Source organism: Gallus gallus, chromosome 6 (assembly GCF_016699485.2).
Source record: "Gallus gallus isolate bGalGal1 chromosome 6, bGalGal1.mat.broiler.GRCg7b, whole genome shotgun sequence".
Taxonomy (NCBI): Eukaryota; Metazoa; Chordata; class Aves; order Galliformes; family Phasianidae; genus Gallus; species Gallus gallus.
The window spans coordinates 26,445,989-26,469,700 of NC_052537.1; the positions used below are offsets into that span (position 1 = coordinate 26,445,989).

Consider the following 23,712-nt stretch of genomic DNA (forward strand, 5'->3'; position numbering starts at 1 on the left):
AGGGGCCCTCCACCCCCCTTCCCCCCCCAGGCCCCAAATGCTAACAGCTGCACCCCCAGCACAGCCATGTAGGCAGCAGTAGCAGAGCAAGGTCACCACAGCATGTTCTCTGACCCACATCAAAAAAAAACAGCACGTGAAGGAATGGAATTACAGAAGGCTGGAGCAGGCAGAAAGGCAAACATCTCATTTCCACAGCCCCACCACCAGGTAATCCCATGGAGCTCAAAATCAATTTGTCCTGACTTCCACAAGCATGGAAGGAGAATCAGGAATCCAGTATCTGTAAGTTACAGAACTGAAAGGGAAGAAATCATACAGTTAGTAAAGCAAGGGCATTTTTTTCTTTTCTAAACCCAGAGCTATCAGAACAAGAAAAAAAGAAACCTCACCTTACCCAATACATAGAAGGGACTGACATCATATATACTTTTACTGTTACTCCCACCTGCCTTCCTCCTCACACCAGATCTCACTAATGAGTTTACAATCACACACACCTGTTCTAGAGCTAAGGTAACTTTGTACTTGGTGTAGGTCAAGGCAAGCTTTGTGGGGGTAAACGTGGTATACACTTCTAGATGGGAAGGATGCTTAATTCTGAGATATTCATCTGCAAGAACCCCAAAGCTGTCTACGCAAAGGTGGAGTCTCCCAAGAGCTTCAGTATTAGAAACCTGGAAATTCCACCAGTTCCCACATATCACAACTATTTGTGCAAGCCCTACCAACCCATGCAAACCTGAACAAAATGACCCTCAGAGCTCTTCCCCACATCATGCTTTGTTTCTAGTCTGATCGCAAGAGGGGCTGTTCCCAAGGCTGTGCCTATGAATGTCATAACGTGGCCTTACAGTTAACTTTTCATCCACGTGAGAATAAATGGACTTCACAACTCTGTGTGCACATGTGTTAGCACATGCATGTGACAGAACCAATTAGCAACTGAAGCAGATACATTTCTGGTAGTCTCTTACTCAGACAAATTCTCTCCCTTTACCATATATATGTTAACAAAACATATCACAGCGTTCCATACTGCCTTGGATTTTCTGAAAGTGAGAGCTGTAGAGTAATTTAATGTCTGCATTTACCACATTTTTATTGAATACAGAAATCAATAACAATCTGCTGGTCAATAAAGTGCTGTTTATTGAAGGCAAAATCTTCTTGCAGGTGCTAGAAAGGAAAAAATAGAGGAATAATTAATAAGTGTTTGACAGTGGCCACTGGGCTGTAACTAATAAGAGGAATGTATCATCTGTTAGGAGAAGGTTTTCATTTCACAGCTGCCTGGGACATTTTTCTGGCTGCCTGCAGAAGCAGGGCATAGGTACTTGTCTTCTCCAATGGATGTTTTAGCCAAGCAAGGAAAACCTTTTTTTCATCTCTTTGAAATAGGTTATTGCTTGCACAGAATCACTGTCTCCAGCAAATCAAAACATCACTGTTACATTCCTACAAAGTAAACTGAGATCTTAATGTCCTCATTATCATGTGGCTGCACCCATTGCCTCATCAGTGTTTATGTCCTGATGCCTCCGTGACACAGAGCTGGAGGGGACCTGGTCACCCCACATAGGTTGGCTTCAGCTCGTGAGAATAAAGCAAAAGAGTGAGGAAAAGTATGACAGTTGGTACAATGAAAAATAAAAGTGCCCATAAAAACCAAGCCCCTACACTAATGGAGGAATAAACACACTAACTGAAATGCACTGATTAGTTATGCTATCTTTGGGAACCTCCTCTACTGCTTCTGGTTTCCAACCCCTGCAGCAAAGCAGCAAAGATAGCCTAGCCACACTGAACCCAAACCCAGGTGCTGAATGTGCATTGTCTTTATTTAGCCAGTTTGTAACCTGATTTCCTCCAGATGAAGACAGAAAGAAGAAAGAAGGGGACTGCAGTGAGTCTACAGGCATGTTTCAAATCCTTTGCCTGGACAGCTGGGTCCCATTGGTAAGCCCTTTCTTGCTGTGCTGTATCAATATCCAAACAACTCAAGTGCACCTTTGGCTTTCTTTTGCTTTGCATGCTCTGTTTCCTCCTTCGGTGCTATTATACTTCAGTTGGAGTGATCACTCTATATTATCCCACTGTTGTGACCCTCGGGTGCCACAGCTATTAGATTACGCTGCCCCATCCATGAAGACATGGATATCAATAGTATCTGTGCATCCTCCCTGATGAACTGCTAACCACTACAATACCACCCTGGGGGAGGAAGCATTTCAAATGCCCAAGAAATGAAAACTAGAGGGGAAAGAAGACAAAGCCACAAAGAAACAAGGTGTTTGCCTGTATGGAATACATGTCTGAGGAATAACAGCCTTCAAGTTGACACTGCTGCTGCTGCTTTTATAGAAGTGTGAACAAAGAATGGAGCTGTTCAGGTAAGAGAAATAATTAAGCCCGTAATCAGTCATATGTCTCCAGATGGAGACTCATTAGCTTTTCAGGCAACGTGCATTAAAATTATGACAAGTTCATAGCAAAGTCCAAGCAATTCAAACACCTCCCCAGCATGTCTCTGGCCTGTAAGGTTTCCTTTTAACCCTCATTGTTGTAACATGTTAGTTAAAGGTAATGAGGGAAGTGCTCCGGCGTTGAACCCAATCCATACACCATCTGATGTGAAGGCATTAGGATGTAAACAGGCTGACATTTCGTATATTTAGGGTTTAATCTATATGTAAATTTCCCAAGCGTACTTAAATAAAAAATAATTCACAAAAATTTACGTTTACAACACAGGGTGTGATTCTTCACATCTCTAACTAATGCTCTCAGATCTGTGTTGTTGTATTTTCTAACACAGAGCCGATAGATCGTCTGAACAGGAGCAGGGCTGAACGTTTCCTTTTGTAATAACAAAAGAGACCTGAGAGTTTTCGGTAGGCAAGTAACAGGCAGTGGTAACAGGCACATAAGACCTCTGCTAAGATTCCTGTTAATTAGGCATCTGTGATCTCAATGCCAAATGAACTCTAAAGAAACCAGTGCCTGTCCAACAGCAATCCCAAAGACATCCCGCCCCTCCATGAGACCTTCAGGAGATCTGGAAAGCTGACTGTAAAAAAACAACAGCCAAAGCCGTTTGCATCACAGACATCATTTCAAGGTCAGAAAAGGGCTTTAAACAAAGACATAGGTCTTTAGAGAAAGACAGAGGTCACTACCTCCTCTGGTTCCTCCTGCACAGAAAACAGTAACTCTCTGAGGCAGCCAGCTCTGATTGAAAGTCTTCAAGCAATGGGGATTCATCATTCCATTAACTCTCACTATTTCTCATTTCCATGGCAGCGAAACGGTAGTTTTCATGCAAGCTGAGAAACATGTTGAAAAGAAATGCTCATACATATAGAAGGAATGAATCACAAATGCTCCTACTTAATATCCATTTACATTTTTCACACTAACGTGCAGGTTATAAACAAGAGACCTAACAATTCTGAGATTTTATCTAGATGCAAAAATGTTCTTTTTAATATTAAAACGTGCATAATGTATGAAATTCCAAACCAGGTATTTTTGCATACAGCTAAAACCATTCACATTCTGATGGCTTAATTGTCTGGTTCAGTAGGAGCCACATTTGTTAGCTGTATGTAATTCTCCAACTATTTTATTCTTATTATGTTTGTATAAAGGTAGAAAAAGAAAAAATGGACAATATGCACTTTGATGGTTTTGTCTTTAAAAAAAAAAAAAAGGAATATTTACATGCCATATCCGATTAAAAATTTACCAGTTACTAATACTGCATTGGGAAGATTCAAACATAATTTCAAGGAAGAATACATGAAGAGTACATGTAGTTAAGACCAAACCTGTTGCAAGAGCAATCAATAAAAGTATTCATTAAAAACCTTTGCCGTTCAAAGTTAATGGTTCTCTTAGAAGGCTCTCAAACACCTTAAGGGGAATACAATGCACAATGAAGACATTTAATTAACCTTAACTCTGACCCCCATAGCAATAGCATACACGTATCTTGCAATCATTATTTCTTTCCTACCTACTGTGTACCTCTGGGAGCACACTTTCTCATCACAAGGATCTTTCTGTGCTTTTCTAAATTTCTCCAAGAGAAGCATAAGGGACACTTTATGAAATCACATAAGGAAGCAGAGGAAACAAGATGAGATTAAAGATAAACATAGATGGAGATCATCTCGTTTGCTGGGGTGGGAAAATCGTCAAGGTATGAGAAGATGATTTCAAGTGTGGCTGTTTCTACAACAAGAGAACAATGAACAGAGAGAAAGAGTGAGAGGAAGAGACCATCTTTTATTTCAAACATAAAAGAAATGACGTGATTCTGGGAATAAGCGAGGCTGCCAGACCACCTTCTTGCCTTGATTCCCTGTTTTCAATAAATAATAACTTGGGCTTTCCCATAGGTGCCAAAAAAAAGCTCTATGGAGGTAAGATGAAGGAAGGGAGGAAGCGACTGGCTCAGGTTCCTTCTTGGAAAACTTTCCAGATTTATGCTAAAACTCTTTGTAATCTCTCCCCCACTGACACAGTATCTGGTGAGAACCTCAGGCTGAGGGCTGTTAGAGATTTATTCACTAAAAGCTTTTCAAGTCGCTCTCCAAATGCACAGCAAATTCACACACGAGTGTCAAGAACTCCTGAAAAAGTACCACTTAGAAATAAAGTAAAGGCTGAAGATTTTAAGAGGTGGATGAGAAATGGCTCTTTTATACTCAGAACGTCCTAATGTTCGTAGGAGTCTATGAGGACACCCCGGTTTAATGGAAAGGGAGAGGAACCCCACACTTCAGAGAAACTTCTGCTATGGAAGGGATTGTATCAAAAGTGTCATTTCTTTGCCCTGCCTTAGAAAGGAAGACAAAGAGTTCTTAGAAAGACAGATCTGCTAGACACAGGCTGACAGGCACTAAGGCTACAGCTGCACCAAAGGAGCAAAAAAACATAGCTGAAAGGTGTATTTGGAAGAGTTTTGGAGGATAATGATCTCCTCTGCACCATAACAAAATAAGCTCCCTAAGATACCACAGTAATGAGAAACAGTGCCATAAAAGGAATGTAGATAATTTAGGAGAGTAAAATTTTGTGTAATATGGATTGTTTTCCCCTGTCATGCAGTACACGTTCACTGTACTAAATAATAGCTAAGGAACTAAGACGGCTCCCTTAAGTCAGTGAAGAGGCTGCCCTTGACTTCATCTGATGATTAATCCAGTTCCAAGGAAGGTAAGTGAAATGGATGTACTACTTTCTATCATCAGTGAATGATGGAACTGAGGAGAGCCATTTTCCAGCCATACCCATTTTGTTTGGATCCAGTCAAAGCCAGAGTTTATTCCTGAAGGGGGTCACCACTGCAACACAGCCTCTGCTGGGGCAGGATGGGGATCTTTTACACAGCACAACAGCACAATCCACTTTGGAGATGAGAGCAACTCAAGCGTTGACTCATTTGCAAAGAATACGTTCGACCCCCCCAGCCCACGATAGTCCAAAGATGTATGGATGTATTTTAACACCTGAAAATTCCAGAACAAACATACGTGCTTGGATAGCCTCTCCCAAGCTGGCCAGGCCCTGGAATTCAGCCTCAGTAGGGATGATGTGCTTCCTTCGACCACCAGCCCCACTCCCCTGGAAGATGCTAAGATAAAGCCAGCTCAGTCCTGTTTTATTTATGAAGGCAGATGTGACAATAGACCAAGGCCTTACAACCTGAGGGCAGTGGCCCTTTGCATCCATGTACGAAGCAAAATATCTGAACTCATTACTTGCTGGAGCAGTCAGCATCTGCTATATCGTGTCATCGTGCAGACTGTCAGAATAAATGACTTGGAAAGATCAATACTGGTAAGAGATACCAGGGGAGAGGCAGACAGATGGCTTAGATAAGAAGAGATGAATTCTTCATCAAGGCTCTGATTTGTGCTCATCGTATTTTGGTTGTTTCCTTAGATCTGACTTTTCAAGGACCTGCCTGCACAGAGCGTGCAAGTGAGCTCAGAAATCACAAGGAAATATCCCAGCCCCTGTCAGTGAGAGCTCCAATAGCCCCCCCAGAGACAAGCAACGGCCTCAGCATGGCTCTCCTGCTCTAGAACACCCATCCATGTATCCTGACGGTTACATCAACACCTGGTGACTCCAAATGCTTTTGGATCAGACAGCAGAAGCAGCTATCTGGCAGCAAATATGAATGATAAACGCTCTCCTTCATACCATGTGAAATCCATACACTGCTGCTGGCCTCATCATTGAGCCTGCTCCTCTATTGAATCTTATCGGAAAAGAGTAGGAGGCATTTTGCCCTGGCATCTTTTGCACTGAGCCCAACTACAAGTTCAGTGCTGTCACAAACTTTCACCTTCTTATATCCAATATTTTGCCATCTGAAGCAGGAAAAGTATGAAGGGAAAAAAATAAAAAATTAAAAGCTCATCCCAGAAGGAAATGAGCATCCGGCAGCCTAATAACCCCTTCACTGCAGCCCATGCAGGGCCGTGCAATTAAAGCCATAAAATATTCAGAATTGATTTCTGCATGTGGAAGATACGCTCACTACATAACTAATGATGGTTGCTGCTGCGGTTCTGGGAGAGGCACTCTCCCCCCGCCAAAGCTGCTCTCACCAGGACACCTGCAGGTCTTATCCTGTCTCTGCCAGGAGAGATGAAGGTCAGATAATCCAGACAGGCAGCAAACACATTTGGTTCCTACCCAACCCACAGCCCAAACCATCACAACTCAACGCTGCTTTGAACTGATCAACAGTGATTTCTCATAGACAGAAAGACTGCTCTGACCTGGCTCCTGCCTTGGTGGGCTTGCTTCTGTCTGAGGAGTGTGGAAGCCTTCTCCAATCTGTCATGTTCCCTTAAGAGCAGAATTAATTTCCCAACGTACTAAGATTAATAAGAAGCACAAGATGTCAGAATGAAAAACCACTTAAGCAGAGCTCATTTGCAACAGTGTTTTAGGCTGCACAGTACACAGAAAACACCCAGTCTTCTGAAAGAGAGATTCACGTGCAGTATTACATTTTTCCTCCTCTGCTTTCCAACTTCTGCAGAGACTGCTTTGCAAGATCTCACTTGTGCTTTAGGGCAGCTTGATGATGCCTATATTTTCCTTGCAAAGCCAAAGCCTGTACTTACTGATGTGCACTGCTTGTAACAAGAAGAGAGGTAGATGATGCAGCCAGCAATGATACAGCCATGGAGAAAATATAATTTCTCCTGAAACACTTTGGCAGGAGATCTCCAGGCTGATGCCTCCTTCAGGTCTCCATCCACCTCAACACACACAGGATGATGAGGAGTCCCATAGCCGGGACTCTGCTGTCCTAAGCCAGTTATCCCAGCAGTTATCTGAAGGTATTTCATGGAACAAAACCCATTAAGAAAAGCCCAGACTTAAGTATCAACAGCTGCAAGAGTCTCCTTCAAAAACCAGTAGTTTCTCCTGCTGCATTTCAGGGTGAGAAGCAGGAATTCTTGCCCATGTGTAGCAAAGAGGAGAAACGCAGCCTGAGGCCCACCCTGCAGCCAGCTGTGAGTTAGAATGAAACGATTTCCATAATTCAGCTAAAATTTGCTTCTTGTCCTTTCCAAAAAATCACTGTCTTGTACAGAACATTGGACGAGTCCCCTTGATTTACAGCTGCAGTCATTAGGAGATGTAAGAAATATTAATGACCTAAGAATTGTCTTGCTCCTGAAAGCCAAAAACAATCTGAATAAAAAATTCATTGATCAATATTCTCCCATTATTTCTCACCAATTAAGCCTGTAAGTTAGTGTACCTTCAAAGATAACGCCAGAGCAAAGGCTTTATGGGCTTAGCCTTGGCTGTTCACCTGTGAAAAATAAAATCTGATTAATTTTTATGGGATAATAATTATATGACTTATTTTTGGAAGTAAATAATTCAACAAGGATGAGCCACGCAGTACAGAAGAGTGGGCTGCCCACGTTTTGCAGGCTGAAAAGGGACAATTCTGCTGTCCCCTGGAGCGCCTGCAGCACCAGCATTAACCTCTGCAAACATCTTGAGAGAGAAATGAGAAGAGCTCTCCCAGCAAACCTAAATTCCTCTGCCAGCTGACATTTGTTTCCTTTTATCTATACATTTGTCTAATTAAGAAGATATAGTGCTGTTTTAATTTTCATATAAACTCTTAACTTCGATGGGGATGCATTCTGCAAACCAAACAAGGATTTATTAAGACAATAAAGCAAGCACTTCATAAAAATTTAAATGCCTGCTACAAACATCTTTTGTATGTGTGTGTGTGTGTGTGTGTGTGCAACTGAGAGGCCAAAAAAATCTCTTAAACTGGGGGAGGCATCTGCAGCAGTCAAACAGCCTTGGCAGGAAAAGCACACATATGACATCCCTGCGTGCAAAAGTGGATTTCTATATCTAAGGCCACAGCACCGAGGTCCAGCAGGATTGTAGCTGTGTGCCAGCACTGCACCTTTTCATGCACACGGGTGCACTGGCTCAAATTAATTGATCCATTTACAGGGGCCTCGGCTCAGGGGGAAGCATATTAGTTTCCCTTGCTTGTGCTGCATCGTCTGTTTATAACAACATAGTTAATCAAAGGAAGAGGAGATGAAGATCTTTTTTTGCCAGTGTGGCAGGAAAGACTGCGAAGCTTTAATTGACCCCTCGAGAGACAAAGTGAAAAGCTTGTGGAATGAGCTGAATTTTTAACACAAGGGCACATTTGTCTTTCATTTCTTCTCTGGAGACTATAAGAAAGGGTCATGCTCTATGGTCCCGGGTGCAGCTGCTGTGCTTTCTCACCTGAACCATTCCAGAAGCAATGCAGGTATTAATACCTCAGAGTAATAGCTCGCTATAATCCCTTAAACCCTGTAATTGGAAAAAAATGATCACTGCTGACTAATGATTTTAAAGGCTGAGGCTTAATGAATTGAGCTCTGCCTACAATGCCAGAAGATTTTAAAGGGGTTGGTAGCTCTGCTCCGCTTTTCTGGGCCGTACACAAAGGTGTTCCTCAAGGCAACGTGTCCTGAGGCTGCAAGGCAAAACCCAGCCAGGTCCTCCCAGCCCAGGACTGTGAGGGAGTAGGGATGCTGTCCTGGATGTCACCATCTCTGGAGGTGTTCAAGAAATGTGAAGATGTGGCACTGAGGGATGTGGTTCAGTGGGTATGGTGAGGATTGGCTGATGGTTGGACTAGATGATCTTTGTGATCTTCCCAACCTTAATGATTCTATAATCCTACATCCCCACCAAGCACACGCAGCCAGCAGGGTGGATTTAGTGGGCACCACAATGGTTATACAAATGAGAGAACTCCAAACAGCATTTAGGAAAATGGGCAGAAGAGAGGAGTCTCAAAAATACTCAAAATGTGATGAGAAGTTCCTACAGAGAACTGATGAAGTGAGCTTGTTCCCTATTAGATCCCATTGGCTTTTACATGACAAACTGTTCCAGTTATCCCCATCAAACCAAATTTTCCAACCTCCTCTTTCATTCTGGGTTTCTAAGTACTCTTGAAACAGCAAAGACCACCAGCAAGCCATTAGGGATGAGCCTTTATGGTAACACTGCTGTAGCTCAGTCACGTACAATGAGGAAGAACAAATACCAGCATGAGCAGCTCTGGGCTTGCTCAGATGCCATCATGCAAGGAAGGACAGTGATGGCCATGCCAAATCATGACCACAAGAGCTGAGGAGTGGACCTGGCAGCAGGGATGTTGCCATGGGTCTCAGCTAATAACAGGTGGTTTTGCAAGTGGCGTTTCCTATAGGAGATAAACTTCTGGTGAACAATTCCCCTAGTCAAAATAAAGCTGCTTGCAACCCGTACATCCACTCCCCAGTCATAGACACGTACGTGGCAGCAATGAAGAAAAACTTTTTAGGTATAGGCAATAGTTTTTGTTACAGCAACTAAAAGCTATTACTTCTCCTAACAAAACTCATTTTGCCCTCATTATACCACTGCAGCTCCAGCAATGCTATCATAAATAACAAACATACCCAAACGTGTGGCAAGAGAATCTAAGCAGCACGTTAGCTGCTACTCTCTTATCTTAAAATATTCTAGTCAGATTTCCTCTCCACTGTAGCAAACATTGTGTTTCCCTCTTCTTCTCAAACAACTCTGACACTCACGACCACATAGCACGAAAGCTCCCTGCAAGCCCCCAGCATTATGCAGTCTCATTAGTAGCTTTGATTATTTATTCGGAACATCTCCAGCTTGCCTGTGCGACTCTAAGATTGTCAGTCCTGTGCACTGATTCATATTCCTACTAGAAGGCAAGCCAAAGGGCAAAGCCAAAAATAGGTAGTAACATCAGCTAGGAAAAGTAACTAATTCACATAATGTCGGTGACCCCATGATGACGTTTGAGCTGGTGTTTAATAGAAGGCATTGAAAATGAAGACTTCATGCCTAGGGCCATACTGGTAACATCATGGAAACCACCATAAGCCAGCACTGTTCTTCTGAGAGCTGTTTTTTTAATGATTGCTAAACTTGTTTAAGACAAAAAAAAAACTACAGTTTATTTGAATGTTGTGGATCTACAGGGAGGTTTCATTTCATTCTTCCTTTCCTTCCTCTAAAGCACCAGATTCTAGACAAGATGAAACAGCAGTTTGAATTAGAACACACACACACAAAAAAAAAGTAAATAGCCTTAAAAAATGCTCCTGGAACGAGACATCCAGATCCTGGTCTTCATACGAACCAGCTTTATTTTCCATCATGGCAGCAGCATTGAAGACGTTGACAGAAAGTTACCAAAAATGTCCTACTTAAAAATCCTTTGAGATGGGTTGATCCAGCAGCCCATGGACCACCTCCAGCTGTCAGTGAGCAAGGCAGAAATATACCTTGGCTTGTCTGAAAATGCCCCTTTTGACCTTTTTTATATGGGAGGAAAAAGTCAGCCCAGTTTTCTATTCATGTTGTGGGAGTTAGCTTCTTTGAAAGACTTTTCTCTAACTTTCGAATCAAATCATCATCTAGAAATTCTTCATCATTATACCACACTGCAACCGATGGGTATTACTGTTGAAGGAAGAAATAGCTGAACAAAAAATAGCTTTATTTTCAACTTATCCCTTATAAGGCATAACGACCCACAGGAGTTATCCCTATCACTGCAGGATGAATAGAGATTTATACTGGTCTGCAAAGCCCAAATAATACATATTCATGCCAAACTTGTAGAGCTCTTGTCAAAAAGGCTTTACCCAGACACAAGGCAGGATGTAGGTTACTCTTGCATCAATAGCTTCTGGTATGGTGATCTGCAAAATGTCATAGCAACCAGTCCTGCAACGGGCTGAACTTCCTCTGAGGTAGAATTCCAAGGGTAAGTCATGCCAACAGCTCAAACCACATTTTGGGACGCAGCCCAGAGCAAGAAACCAGCCCCAGGGCCTACCGGCACCCTCCTCTTCCAGCTGCCAAGTTCCTGGGTTGAGCTATATGAAGAAAAAGGCATGAAGTGAAAAAATGGGAGGAAATTGGACTGAAAATGTCCTTTCCACTAGAGCTAAGTAGGACACGAAAGCTGAAGCATTATGTCCAAGAGCCAAGCATTAAGGACGCTGATGCTCTACTCTTCGTCTGGGTTGCTGGGGGGGATTAGCCCCAGAAATGACCCCTTCTTCCTGGCTGTCAGTCTTGCCAGGAGCCTTAAAGAATAACCCTTGTGTTGTGACCTTCACAACATACCAGAAGATAATATGAGAGACATCTAAGGCATAAACTACGTGCTCCGAATCCATCAAGGCTCATGAGGAACCAGCACTAGAGGGATCCTCAAATCCAGGGAAAACAGCTGGGTGGGGAAATGGGAAGGGAAATGGAACGAGACTCACATTCCCACCTCTTCACACACATCTGTGTGTTCCTTGTGCTTCACCAGGGAAAAGAAGAATAAGGATGGGATCATTTCTCCCTTCAGGAAATGTTGATTGGATTATTTCACCTTTCTCACTTCAAAAGGTAGAGCTATGGCCCAACAAACAGCACAGCCAGAGGTGACATTCCCCACACAAGTGATTACTTAAGGATTAGTCACACTGCTGCACCTCAGGCACAGGGCTGGCTTTGCAGGAAGGTCTGTTGGACCAAAAATGAATACAGATGGCCAAAGCTGCCAGGACAGGAGCTTGTCCTCCCACTTCAGTTGGGGAAAAAGTTCCTTGTTGGAGATCTATATGTAATTGGTGTCTCCTGGATGCTCCTGCAGCTCTGCGTGTACTGATCATGAAAGGAGGGAAATCATTTACAAAAAAGAAAGAAGAACACAAAGCATCTGATTTCCCTATGAAATCTTGATCAGTGCCATAAAAAGTCCTCCCCCTCCATCTGGCAGTTTGTGAAGGGCAACAGAAAGGCAAGAACTTTCTGCAGCATTTTCAATTGCAAAATTTGTATGGGAGCCCTGGGAGCTCTTCCACAGAATCACAGAATGGCCTGGGTTGAAAAGGACCTCAAAGATCATCTAGTTTCAACCCCCCTGTCCTGAGCATGGTCGCCAGCCACTAGACCAGGCTGCCCAGAGCCACATTCAGCCCTGTCTTGAATGCATCCAGGGATGAGGCATTCACAACCTCTTTGAGCTCTTTGCACAGCCTGAGCACATATCCTTGGTGCAAAGCGCCCTGTGCAGGGCCATGCCTTCCCAGCGAGCTGAGCTGGGGAATTCATGCTCCTTGCACACCCAGGAGATGCCTTGCTTTGGTAAAACTCTGTGCAAGGCCCCAGTCCCAAGTTTAGCCCTGGTAAGGGTGGAAAACACACCGCAGGTGACTTCACCAGGGTTTCTAATCATCCCAGGTCTCTGTTATGTTAAAATTGCAGCTTTTAGCACAGTGGAACCCAGCAGTTTGCTGGGATGTAACAACTGTCCTTGGGTTGCTCTTCTTTCTTCCAACTGCTGGTTTGTAACTCTCCTCAGAAATTTCATGGGGAGTTGTTTTTGTTGTTGTTGTTGCTGTTGTGGTTGGTTGGCTTGGTTTTTTAGGGGGATGGACGTGGCACAGTCATCCTCTAACCATCGCATGTGCAGGTATATGTAGTCCCCTAAGAAAAGAGACCAAGCTCCCACCTTCACCTGAAACTACACATTATCGCTCCCTGTTGGTGCCTTCACACCTGCAACATCACAAACAAGCCTACTACAGAACAAACACCATAGCAGCAAGCCTTAATTATCGGGGCATCTCTACCTTCATCATCCCAAATGCAAAAAAAATAATGATGTGCAGCAAATCTCAGATGAATGGGAAGCCACGATTCGTCGCTTCTTCCTCTTTTTTTCCCCCCCACCTTTTTTTCCATTTGCCCTTTTCCACACTCACTCAGAAGCAGCTTGCCATCCCCACGCCAAGCCTGCTGCCCCCCACTGCCCACATCCCCCCTTCGTGCCGCACTCCCCCCAGGCCATACTTGGCTGCTCCGCGGGGTCCCTCTGGCGGCACTCACTGAGCAAGGTGCAATGCTGCCAATGGTATCACCTGTCGATGCAGTACTCTCATACGGGTGCCATTTAGCAGAGGGTCACGGCTGCTTTTTTCCCCTAAAGTTCCCTTACAAAAAGCAATCTGTCAGAATTTCCTATTCAGAACGTTCCCAAGTTATGTTCTGCAATACGGTCACAGAGAAAAATGTAGGGCTTTCACTTTAATGCGTGATGATAAAAGAATATCTGGTAGCCAGTGAGAATCTTCCAGGGGTGAGAGCAGCCCTTCCAACTCCTCCAGGGGTCTGACATTACAGCTCCTCGGGCAGGTAAGCTATTAACTGGCTTCATTCATTGCTTTTAGTGGGAAGCAAAAGTAAGTGCAAATCCGAGTCCTAACAACTGCAGACTGCATGCCTACTTCAGGGTCTCGTTTTTTCCAGCTCCACTAAGTGTCTGTTTCTCATCTTGCCATTTTCATGTGGCTTTTTTCAGTGCTGCCCAGTGCCAGGATAAGAGGCAGTGGGAACAGACTGGGACACCAGAGGCTCCCTCTGGCCATCACAATGCATTTTTGTGCAATACAAGTGCTGGAGTCCTGGCACAGGGATCTCAAGCGACACATTTGATCCGTACCCCTTTCAGATTTTTCCACACAAATTAAGTGAGAGAATATGCCCAGAAGTGAAATTAGGATATAGAAATACAATGTATGGAGCTGAAGGGTTATGACACCCTCACGACACTCCAAAGTCCATTTACAATGTAGCTGGTTTTCCAGGCAAACTCAATGTAGATGTCAACACTGAGTGATACCTATTAGCAGGCATGGTGATGATGGGCTGATGGTCAGACTAGATGATATTACTGGTCTTTCCAACCTTAACGATTCTATGACCCTACGATTCAATTCTGTTTCGTGCTCAGAGGGGTGCTCACACCACTTACCATCAGACATCCTTGAGAAGCTTCTCTTTTTCCCCACTGGAAGCGAAGGCAGCCAAAATCTCCCACCTCTCCAGCACAGACAGATGAATTGGCATCCAGCTTTGTGCCAGAGATGCCACCTACACACCGTTCAGGATTGAGAAGCGTAGAAATTGATTCTGCCCAATTTTGGCGGAGTGGTGGTGGGGACATTCATCCTGTCCAGAAAAACAAATAGAGCTGTGAGCACATCGTGACATCCGAAGCTAAGCACAGCCACGGCAGGCAAAATTAGTGGGTGGTGCACAATATTAATTCCTCTCCTTATCCCTGCGTGCCAGGATGCTGCCTTTAATTAAATTAACATAAGCTCCCTCTTTGACATTGTGATTTAATGTTATAGGCTTCGAGTTTTATCCCAGTAAATGTATAAAATGCGAATGCATCTCAGAGTCATTTTTCCATTTGTTGCTCTGTACTCACGTTGTTCCTATTGTCCTAATGATCTAGTTTGTCTTTGCCAGCTGGGATGCATTACTGAGTAAGCCAATGTTTGATTCTCAGAAGACAAGAACAAGTCCCCACGTGGCTCCTCCGTTGTGGGGCAGGGTGGGGGGGTAGGTGGGCTGTTCTCCCTGGCTTGGTTTTTTTCAAAAGTACTTTTCGTTTTGTCAAGTGCTGTGAACATGTAATGGATAGCTGAGCCTTATTCAACATGCAAAGTGCAGAGCAGGGATAGGTTGTGTTGCGTGTCTTGTACAGGGAGCTCCCCAGACTTTCTTTGGGTAGGATTTGTCTTAGGCCTCTTGCAATGAAGTCTCCAGCTGATATCAAGGCTGGAAAAGACTGCTAAGGTCACCAAGTCCAACCACCAACCCACCCCCACCAGTCCCACTAACCACGTCCTACGTCTACCTTGAACACCTCTGGGGACGGTGACTCCCCCATCCCTGGGCATTCTGTGCCAGTGCCTCACCACTCTTTCAGGTAAGACGTTTTTCCTAACATCCAACCCGAACTTCCCCTGGCACAACATGAGGCCATCACCTCTCATCCTATCACAGACGGCATGGACCCACCTGCCCACCGGGAGGTCTCCTTCCTGTTACTCAGAAGCTGAGTCCCAGCCCCAAGCCCATCCTGAACCTTTCCCTGGGACCAGCGCTGCCATAACACAATCTCCAATATGATCTCTATGCACAGAAGCTTCCTTCCAGGATTCTCCTCACTTCTTTTTCCTCTTGCTTGCAAGAGGACAAGAAACCAAACTACAGTTCTGCAACACATGCCTATGTGCTTTCATCCATTAATCACTTAAATTTAATCACTTAAATTAATGCTTGCTGATTTTCTCACATCACTAAACGCACCAAATGCAAAACAGTACCATCTTCACAGTGACTATTTCTATTCCTACAGCTACAGAACAAAACCAGATTTGCTGATGTTTCAAAGCCAGTAAAATCAGGCACCTGCAGTACAATTCTTAATGCTAAGAAGACAAGGGATGTCTTGTATTAAAAATTACATGATATTGAGAAGTATTTTTAAATGCTTGATCATAACAGAATGAAGCTCGCTTGCTTTACATGTTGAAGATAATGGGAATCTCCTCCACTACAGGTCCTTATCAGGTTGGATGTGATGCTGCTGCTTTCCTGGTGCCATTGCCTTCTCCTTGCTTAGCATCTCGATCTTTTCAGGATTTCTACATTTCTTCCATATCCCCCTGGGAACCAACCTCAGCAGGGTGAGCCCTGCCCCAGAGCCCACCTTCATGGGCACCACGGGTCCTCCCCGAGGCAGACGCAGAGCACTGTGCTCTGGCAATGCTTTTCCAAATCCAATCAGCACAGGGAACGACAGCCAGGTTTCATTAGTTTTATGCCCCAAAATATTTTTAAAGCATTTCCAAAAACTGTCAGAATGCCTTAATTCAGCAGTTTCTAAACGGAAAAGCCTATAATTCATTATTTCTTTCAAAATTAATCTAATTGATTGTTTAATTAGAATTGTCAGTATTTACACAACCTCCAAAAATGAAATGTTTGGTAGATGGTTTTATTTTTCCAAGCCCAGTAATTTTCCAGGCTTCTATTTAGCTAAACTTATCACAGCTTTATCCCAGAAAAGGTTTACCCTAAAAAATACCTTCATGAGGCAGGAAAAAAATGAATACCTCCTGCTTTTTCCTTGTTTTGACCCACTCTGTCATTGCAGTGATTGCAGCAGCATGGTGCTTGCATGCCTCTCGCAGCTCAGGCTCCTGAGGGGAGAAAGGCAATGCTAAATCCACAGTAAACTTTGCTTAATTAAATAAAAAGAAAATTAGAGTAAATGAAACAGGATTCTTCCCAGCCCCTGCCCTGATCAAGCTGTGCTCCAAAACATGTGGTTTGATTATGGTTATCTTAGCAAGATGACTGTCAGGCTTTGAGACCCAGCATGAAGACAGGCTATTAACAAGTCTGATATTTACAGTGCGGATGTCAATAATTCGGGTATTTAATCACCACTTCCTTCGATCTGTCTGCAGCTCAGACAAACGATCCAGCTGTGCCAAAGGCAATGGAGGTGCATGGAACTGGTCTGTGGCCTGGCCCTGGCTGCTGAAGCAAGCATCTGGGACAAACTTCCTATATTCATATGTGCCATGACCTCTGTGTTAGCTGACTGAGTCATGTACCTGATATACCTTCTCATTAGATAACAATGAGTTTCAGATGGACCATCCATCCCACCACAGATGCTGGTCTGAAAAGTACTTGGTGGAGTACCTTTTCCAGCTGGGAATGATGAAACATCCCCCGGATGTTTCTGCAGGACCATCCAGCTGTGCCCTGCTGCTGCAATGGGAGGAGACAACGTGCTCAGGTCACAGCTGGATCCTGCACATCTGCCAGTGCTCAGCAGTGTGTGGTCTGAAAGGAGCTGCGGGTGGGGATGGGGAAGGTTTGCTTTCTTCGACTAATGGCATGGCATATATTTTGCCTGCAAAAGTCCTCTCAGATATGAAGTTTCACATATCTTGGGGAAAGGTATTTTCTGAGTGCTCAGAGACAGTGCACAAGCTAATCCTGTAGCACTGAGATGATAAAAGCACACCCTGAAGGAATGAATAATTGAGGGCCGGCCCTAAATATTAATGGCATACAAGGGGGAGAGGACACTTTCTTCAACTTTGCACTTATCGAGCTGCCTGTTCAGATTTGAGAGGAGATATTCTCCCAACCACTCAGAGCTCCTTAAATCCCTCTTGGAAGGCTGTGGCGCTCCAAAATAACGCTGCCTTTGCCTGAAATCCCACAGCTCATTCTCCATTCAAACCTCAAGAGGAACAGAGCAGTGTTTATCGGAGGACATGATCCAAATGCAAAGGGACATGGAGAATGCACACCGAGTCCCATGTCACACACAGAGCAGCATCTGCACAGGATGCATGGGGAGCAGGATGGAGCGCAGCAGTGGGGGATGACTGCCCAGGGCTTCCTGACTTGGGGTGATGGAGGGATACCAAAAGCTCTGGTGGACCCTTACAATAAATGATGACGGGTGGAATTGGATTTCTTTCATTAAATGGCACCTGAGCTGTGAAAGTGGCTCTGCAGGCAGTGGAGACAGCCCCAAGCTATAGGACAAAATTCCCTTGCAGCATTTCCCAAGCCCAGGCCAGTAAAAAATAAGCCATGTGTTAATTAAAAAAAAAAAAAAAAAAAAACGACGACCATTTTTCTATGCTTTCACATGACTTAGGCTGCTCTCTGCTGGCTCTGTGTGCATTTAAAGTCAGGATTACAGACAGCACTTACATTCACCATTAGACCACACCATGGGAGTGGAGAGACCCGGGGTCCCCTCCTCATCCCATCACTGGTAAAGGAATTCAGATCTATGTCTGTACAGTCTCCTAACCCTGGTTTCTATAGCCTCTTCCACATCTTATGCTTTGCTGACACAAACAGCCGCCTGTGAAGTTCCGACTGATTTCCAGGTTATCTCAATAAAATCTAGAAGCAGCTTTAAATGAGACAGCGTTCCCAATGTTAGGGAGACAGAATACCCAAATAAAACAAGCGTCCATAATGCTGATTTAAAGCATGCCTGTGGTTGGAGGTGTCCCCTTTCTGAGGCACTCCCTCCATGCCAAGACTTGCCCTGCTGACAGCAGTAAGGGGTCTGCAGCATCCCTGCAGAGGAAGCACTAGCTTGCAACAAAGCACATTTGGACAGCAGCTGCTGTGGTTTGGTCAGCCCTGGGAAGCTGAAAAATTGTCATTTGCAGCCAAGTCTGGATATTGAGGATGATTTTGAACTTTTAGTGATGGCAGCGTGCCGGGTGCTGAGAAGCCAAGCTCCAAGGGAGCCCCATGGGCACTGCGGCCAGTCCAGCCCCAGCCAGGTGCAATGAATTCCATCAAAATGCACCAAAGTGCCCCTCCTCTGCTAATGCTTTGCAGGTGTTTGTTTTCACCACGGCAGCTCCAGGTGTGGAGAGCTCAGCAGGATTTACTCAGCCTCTGCTTTTTTGTACAAGGAGACAAAAAGGGCCTCAGCTCCAGAGGGACAATTCAATCCCTGTCCTCAGACCTTCCACCAGACTCTTGTCCCCATAGCCAAGCCCACCCCAAAGGGCTGCGGGTGGAAATCTGTCACTTCCCCAGCTGAGGTACCAAGGACACATCCTCACTAAGGCCCCTCCAGCCTTGTTGAAGGCTGCAGGGAACCCATCTGCCCTTCCCTCCTCCAAAACCACCGCAGAAGGGGGATCAGATCACATAATGTTTGGATAAGGGGAGGCCCCTGTCTCCCCAGGTTATGTGTACCCTTTATGCTCAGTCTTTTCCTCCTGGGGCACTCAGGAACTCAGTAAGATGAGCCTGGCTTGATTCAATACAAGATACATTGCACATGACTGAGAACAAAACATGATGTTATCAACTCTGGGGTTAAATTTCTACTTCTTCCAGAATACCAGTACTCAAGGAATAGGACAGTTAAAGCCCTTCTGTAAGTGTGGTTTTGCTGATGACTCATCTCACAAGTTCCTCCTGGAGGAAGGATAAGAAGGAGCCTGCATGCAGTGATCAGGGCACAACTGCTCTTCAGCAGCACCTTTGGGAGCAAAACCAGGGAGAAAGAGCAATCTGAACAAGTGAACAAATAGGTCTAAAATAGCCTTAAGTACCTTTTGGCTGTAAATTTGAAGATTCCCAGCTGTCAGAGCAGCAACTTTCTCAAATCATCTTGCACAAGGCATGTTCAGAGCGGGGAGCCTCCATCCCTGCTGCTTACAACAGAGCTGGGTGAGCTGCTGCAGAGCTGCCCCAAACCTCTCCCTCCTCATGAAGCAATGCAGAGAAATCATAAGTAACTAGTTGTGTGGTTTTTAATGGAGTCAGACAGCATTACGTTCCTGTTTCTTTCCTATGCTAATCCTTATCAGGAGCTGATGCTTCACTGCATCACAGAAGTAACCATGTCCATGGGCATCCGCCACATCCCAAATTTAGAACACTTTTTAACAAGCTGGAAGGAACAAAATAAACAGCACTTGATCTGTGAAGCTTCCCATTCTTGACAGCGTCCCCAGAGGTGGTGGGAAGCTGAGGAGATAGCTCCTTGCTTTAATTGGTACATTAAAATTCTTCCAAGCTGCTACACAACTGTTAATAGGCAACTTAATTAAGTACTAACCCAGTTCATATTTCCACCCTCTAGAGACCCTTGTTTCATTTTTTTTTTTTCTCCTTATTACAGCCAAAACCATGGGGACTTTTGTCCTTATCATGTAAAACAAGCTGAGGGCACTGACACCAGGCAATTTAACTCCTGATCACAAGACACCTCCACCAGATACTGGACTCACAATTTGTTCTCTAAAAAGAAGACCCAGGGAAAGGATCTGTCCTTTTCTGCCACCCTGCAGCCAGGGGTCCTGCTGTCCCTGGTCAAACAGAGAAGCTTCAAAGCAGTTTAATTACTTCACACAAGGCAGAAAAATGGAGCAGGCCTAGGAGGCTCTGGGAGCAAGGTGTGAATTGCTGCAAGTTAGCAGAAATAAACAGCAAAAATCCTCAGCACCAGCAGTCACTTCACCCTCACTGGGTGCCAAAAGGAGCAACAGATCCTCTCCAGGCAGCAGGTGTGAACACAAAGGCATCTTTTAGGCAGGACTGAGGGGCCTCATTCAGCCTCTCATTTCCCAAAATGTTGGTGCACCCCACACCCTGCCCAGAAGCAGGGTCCCCCCCAAAACACCACATGACAGAAAAGGAAAGACACCAGCTCCTGGTCCCCAGGAGAGCTGGGTTTGATGGGTTTGACAGTGAGGTCCTCAACAATGGTGTTCTCAGTTTCACTTTTCTTTCCAAGACCAGGCTGGGGTAAATCAAAACCTGCTTCAAAACTGCTGTGTAAAGTGATAGGTTTAAGAGCCATGCAAACAAACAGTGCAGTTTCCATTACAGGTGAGCTACAAGCCATATAAGTTAAAAACAGTGGGGTTTTTACTGCTGCCTGGTACGCTTTTGGTAATATCCCCAGACTGAGGAAGGAGGGGTTATGGAGGGGTGGAGCAGCAAAAGTAGGCACAGAATAGGTCAAAATCAGCAAGAAATAAAAAGTGTAGTTTCCATTAGGAATCTGAAGTTTGGACATGAAAAAGTAGAGAATGCACTTGTGTTTATCAAGTTTTCAGAGTGTGCTGGAGGGGATTTAGGGATGGCAAACAGACAAGCATTTCTGGGATGTGGGTGGGAACAACCCCAAGTGGATATACAACCATAAAGAGGGAATCCAGGTGGGAAAAAGGACTAATTAGGCCATCCAAACCTAGCAGTGCACAAATTGCTTTTGGTGTCACATCCCCCATCCCTCACTTCCCACTGAGGCCTCTGAGCCAAACACAGTAGCTTTGTACTTGAAACAGCTTCCCTAGCTGTTCTGCTTCACTGTTTCGTAGGAATCATTCTCTTCTGCCTTAACCATTCAGCCTCACTGCACACACAGTAATTTCACTGGAAAGCTCCCATTTTGTCCTAACCTGTTCAGAGATCCCCCACTTGTTCTTTGATACCGTAGCATAGTCAATACCATCAAAGGTAATACACACCTGTGGAAAAAATGCTTCTTCCCCAATTTGTTTTAGATGGCATACACTCATGAGACACTGTGGACTGCTTGATATGTGAGCACGGAATCCCACAGACAGACTGCTAATACTTGCAGGCAGTGGTGGGAAACCACTTGGATATTTAAATGCACACATGTATCTGTAGAAAGTGTAGTATCAAAAACTTTTAAGAACTTAATGTACTTCTGCTTTTACACTTTCTTGGACAACATAGCTAGGAGGCCAGGCAATGCTATTTCCTGGAATTCTCTTCCAAGTTCCTTTCTGTCTGAATACATGATACTGTTTCCAATTCCTGGAACTCTTGCAGTAAATACCAATTTCATGCCATTTAGCAGAGATTAGCATTTCTCTCTAAGAATTTCTTACAGGAAAAAATAGAGAAAGCTACATACATATGAACATTTCCATTTGCACAGACTATTTCTTTAAAATATCAGGAATCCGAATTAGTTACCCAATTGTTCCTTTTATATCTAATATTGAGCCTTAGTATTTTTTCTCTGTTTCAAATGTTAGAAGTTTCTCTTTTAGTAAGCATATTCTTATACCACCATTTAGCATTATGGACAATGCCCTGATGAGGTTGCACAAAGGGACTTTTCAGAAGACAGATCAAAGACTGCAGAACAGAACATTCTCCCTCTGGTGAAAGGTGGGATGAGCTCCTACCGGTGCTTACCTTGCAGTAGCTCGCTTAGCCACTAGATGTCTTTGTGCACTGCCTAGCAATCCAGAGTACTGCTCGTGGTGTCCGAGGTCAGGCTGGTTTTGAACCAAAGTTGCACAGAAGCCTTCTTTTGTTCACTGTATCTTTTTTTTTTTTTTAAACTTAATTGCCCTGTGTCCAGGAAGAGCTATAATTCCATGATGCTGCCAACTCACCCTGCGCTGCCAAGGGTTATACAAGTACTCAGTACATCATAACAATAGACAGAAGTACTGGCCTGAGTGCTCCACAGGCATAACCCTCCGTGTCACCAAATCCCTTCCACGATCTGTCACAAAGCATAGACAGAACTGACAGCTCCTGTCAGGCCTTTTCATAACATCTGCCCTGTTCCCAGCACAAGGAAGCTCTATATGTATTTCTTCACTGTCTGAGCTGGATACACACATAAGGGTGGAATTATCTGGTTCTTGCCCTTCTTCAGGCTGTCAAACTCAACGCATCACTGACTGCAAGAGAAGGTAAAGTGAGTAACAGGTTGGAAACTTTTATTCAGTAATCAGTCCTGCTGTGTGGGTAGAATCTTAGCAACTGGAACCCAAGTATGTAAAAATACTGAGTTTTCACAGTGAAAAAAACAGACCATATAAAATATTCCAGTATTGTCTCTTACAACCATTATTTCAAGATCCTCCATTTCAAAGGCAACATGCTCGTGTATTTTATTTGCTTTCTATTCTCAACCTTCCCCTCCCCCTCAAAAAATGTTGAGGCAGTAACCCTTCCTTCCCTCCCATTACCCGCACATATTGGGAAAAACACTAAACAAAATCCCCCCCTCCTGACTTCCAAAGGTTTACTGAAGAACTTTCTCCCAGTGGTATCAAGGGCCAAGAAGACGTAGATTGATGTGACACCAAGCAGTCCTGATGTTCCACGTACCAAAGACAACCGCAGTGCTACTGAACTCTGATTAAAGGCTCTGTCTCCCGGATGAGCCATCGAAGAGCTTCATGCCGACCTTGCCTCTCCAGCTCTGCTCCAATCACTTCCCGGCACTTTTGATGATAATCATTCACCCAGTTACACTAGAGAAGAGAGGGATATGACACTCAGTACAAACACAGAATAGCTGGTGGCTGTAAACAACTAGAAAGGCAAAGACATTAGTAGGGCACTGTTCCCTCTGGGACTGGGTTGTGAGGCTGGGATGGCATCCTGTCCCAGAGACAGACCCTTAATGCATTCAAGCAACTTGTAGATTTGATGAGAGAAGGAACTGAAACAATTAGTCCTGGGTTTTCCAGAGGTGCTGAAGTTCAGTTCAAATGGCTAGTATTCAAAATCTCTGCAAATCACTGCCTCCAACAAAAGTCAGAATAGCTACCCTGGCACAGTCTAATAAATAGCTTTGCACATTTGTAACTCTGAACAGTGCACTGCTGAGATACAAGTTGCCCTATTGATCTCAACAGGTAACCTTAAGGTAAATCTTAGCACTGTTCACAGTCCTCTTCA

At 44.3% G+C, this 23,712-nt stretch overlaps 2 protein-coding genes across 3 annotated transcripts in view; both read right to left on the bottom strand.

The window, feature by feature from the left end:
- The window catches only part of SORCS1 (sortilin related VPS10 domain containing receptor 1), a 554,925-nt gene extending 531,892 nt beyond the window's left edge, over positions 1 to 23,033 (bottom strand). The window contains exons 1-2 of the mRNA XM_025151802.3: positions 16,572 to 23,033; positions 155 to 14,610 (exon numbers count right to left, since the gene is read on the bottom strand). The gene's annotated coding sequence lies outside the window, so the exon portion shown is untranslated. The remainder of the gene's footprint in view (positions 1 to 154; positions 14,611 to 16,571) is intronic.
- XPNPEP1 (X-prolyl aminopeptidase (aminopeptidase P) 1, soluble) overlaps positions 22,717 to 23,712 on the bottom strand; it is a 29,619-nt gene continuing 28,623 nt past the window's right edge. For both annotated transcript variants that reach the window (XM_421751.8, XM_046943354.1), the window contains exon 21: positions 22,717 to 23,282. In XM_421751.8, coding sequence (XP_421751.3) covers positions 23,154 to 23,282 — 129 coding nt within the window. In that variant the 3' untranslated portion in view covers positions 22,717 to 23,153. The remainder of the gene's footprint in view (positions 23,283 to 23,712) is intronic.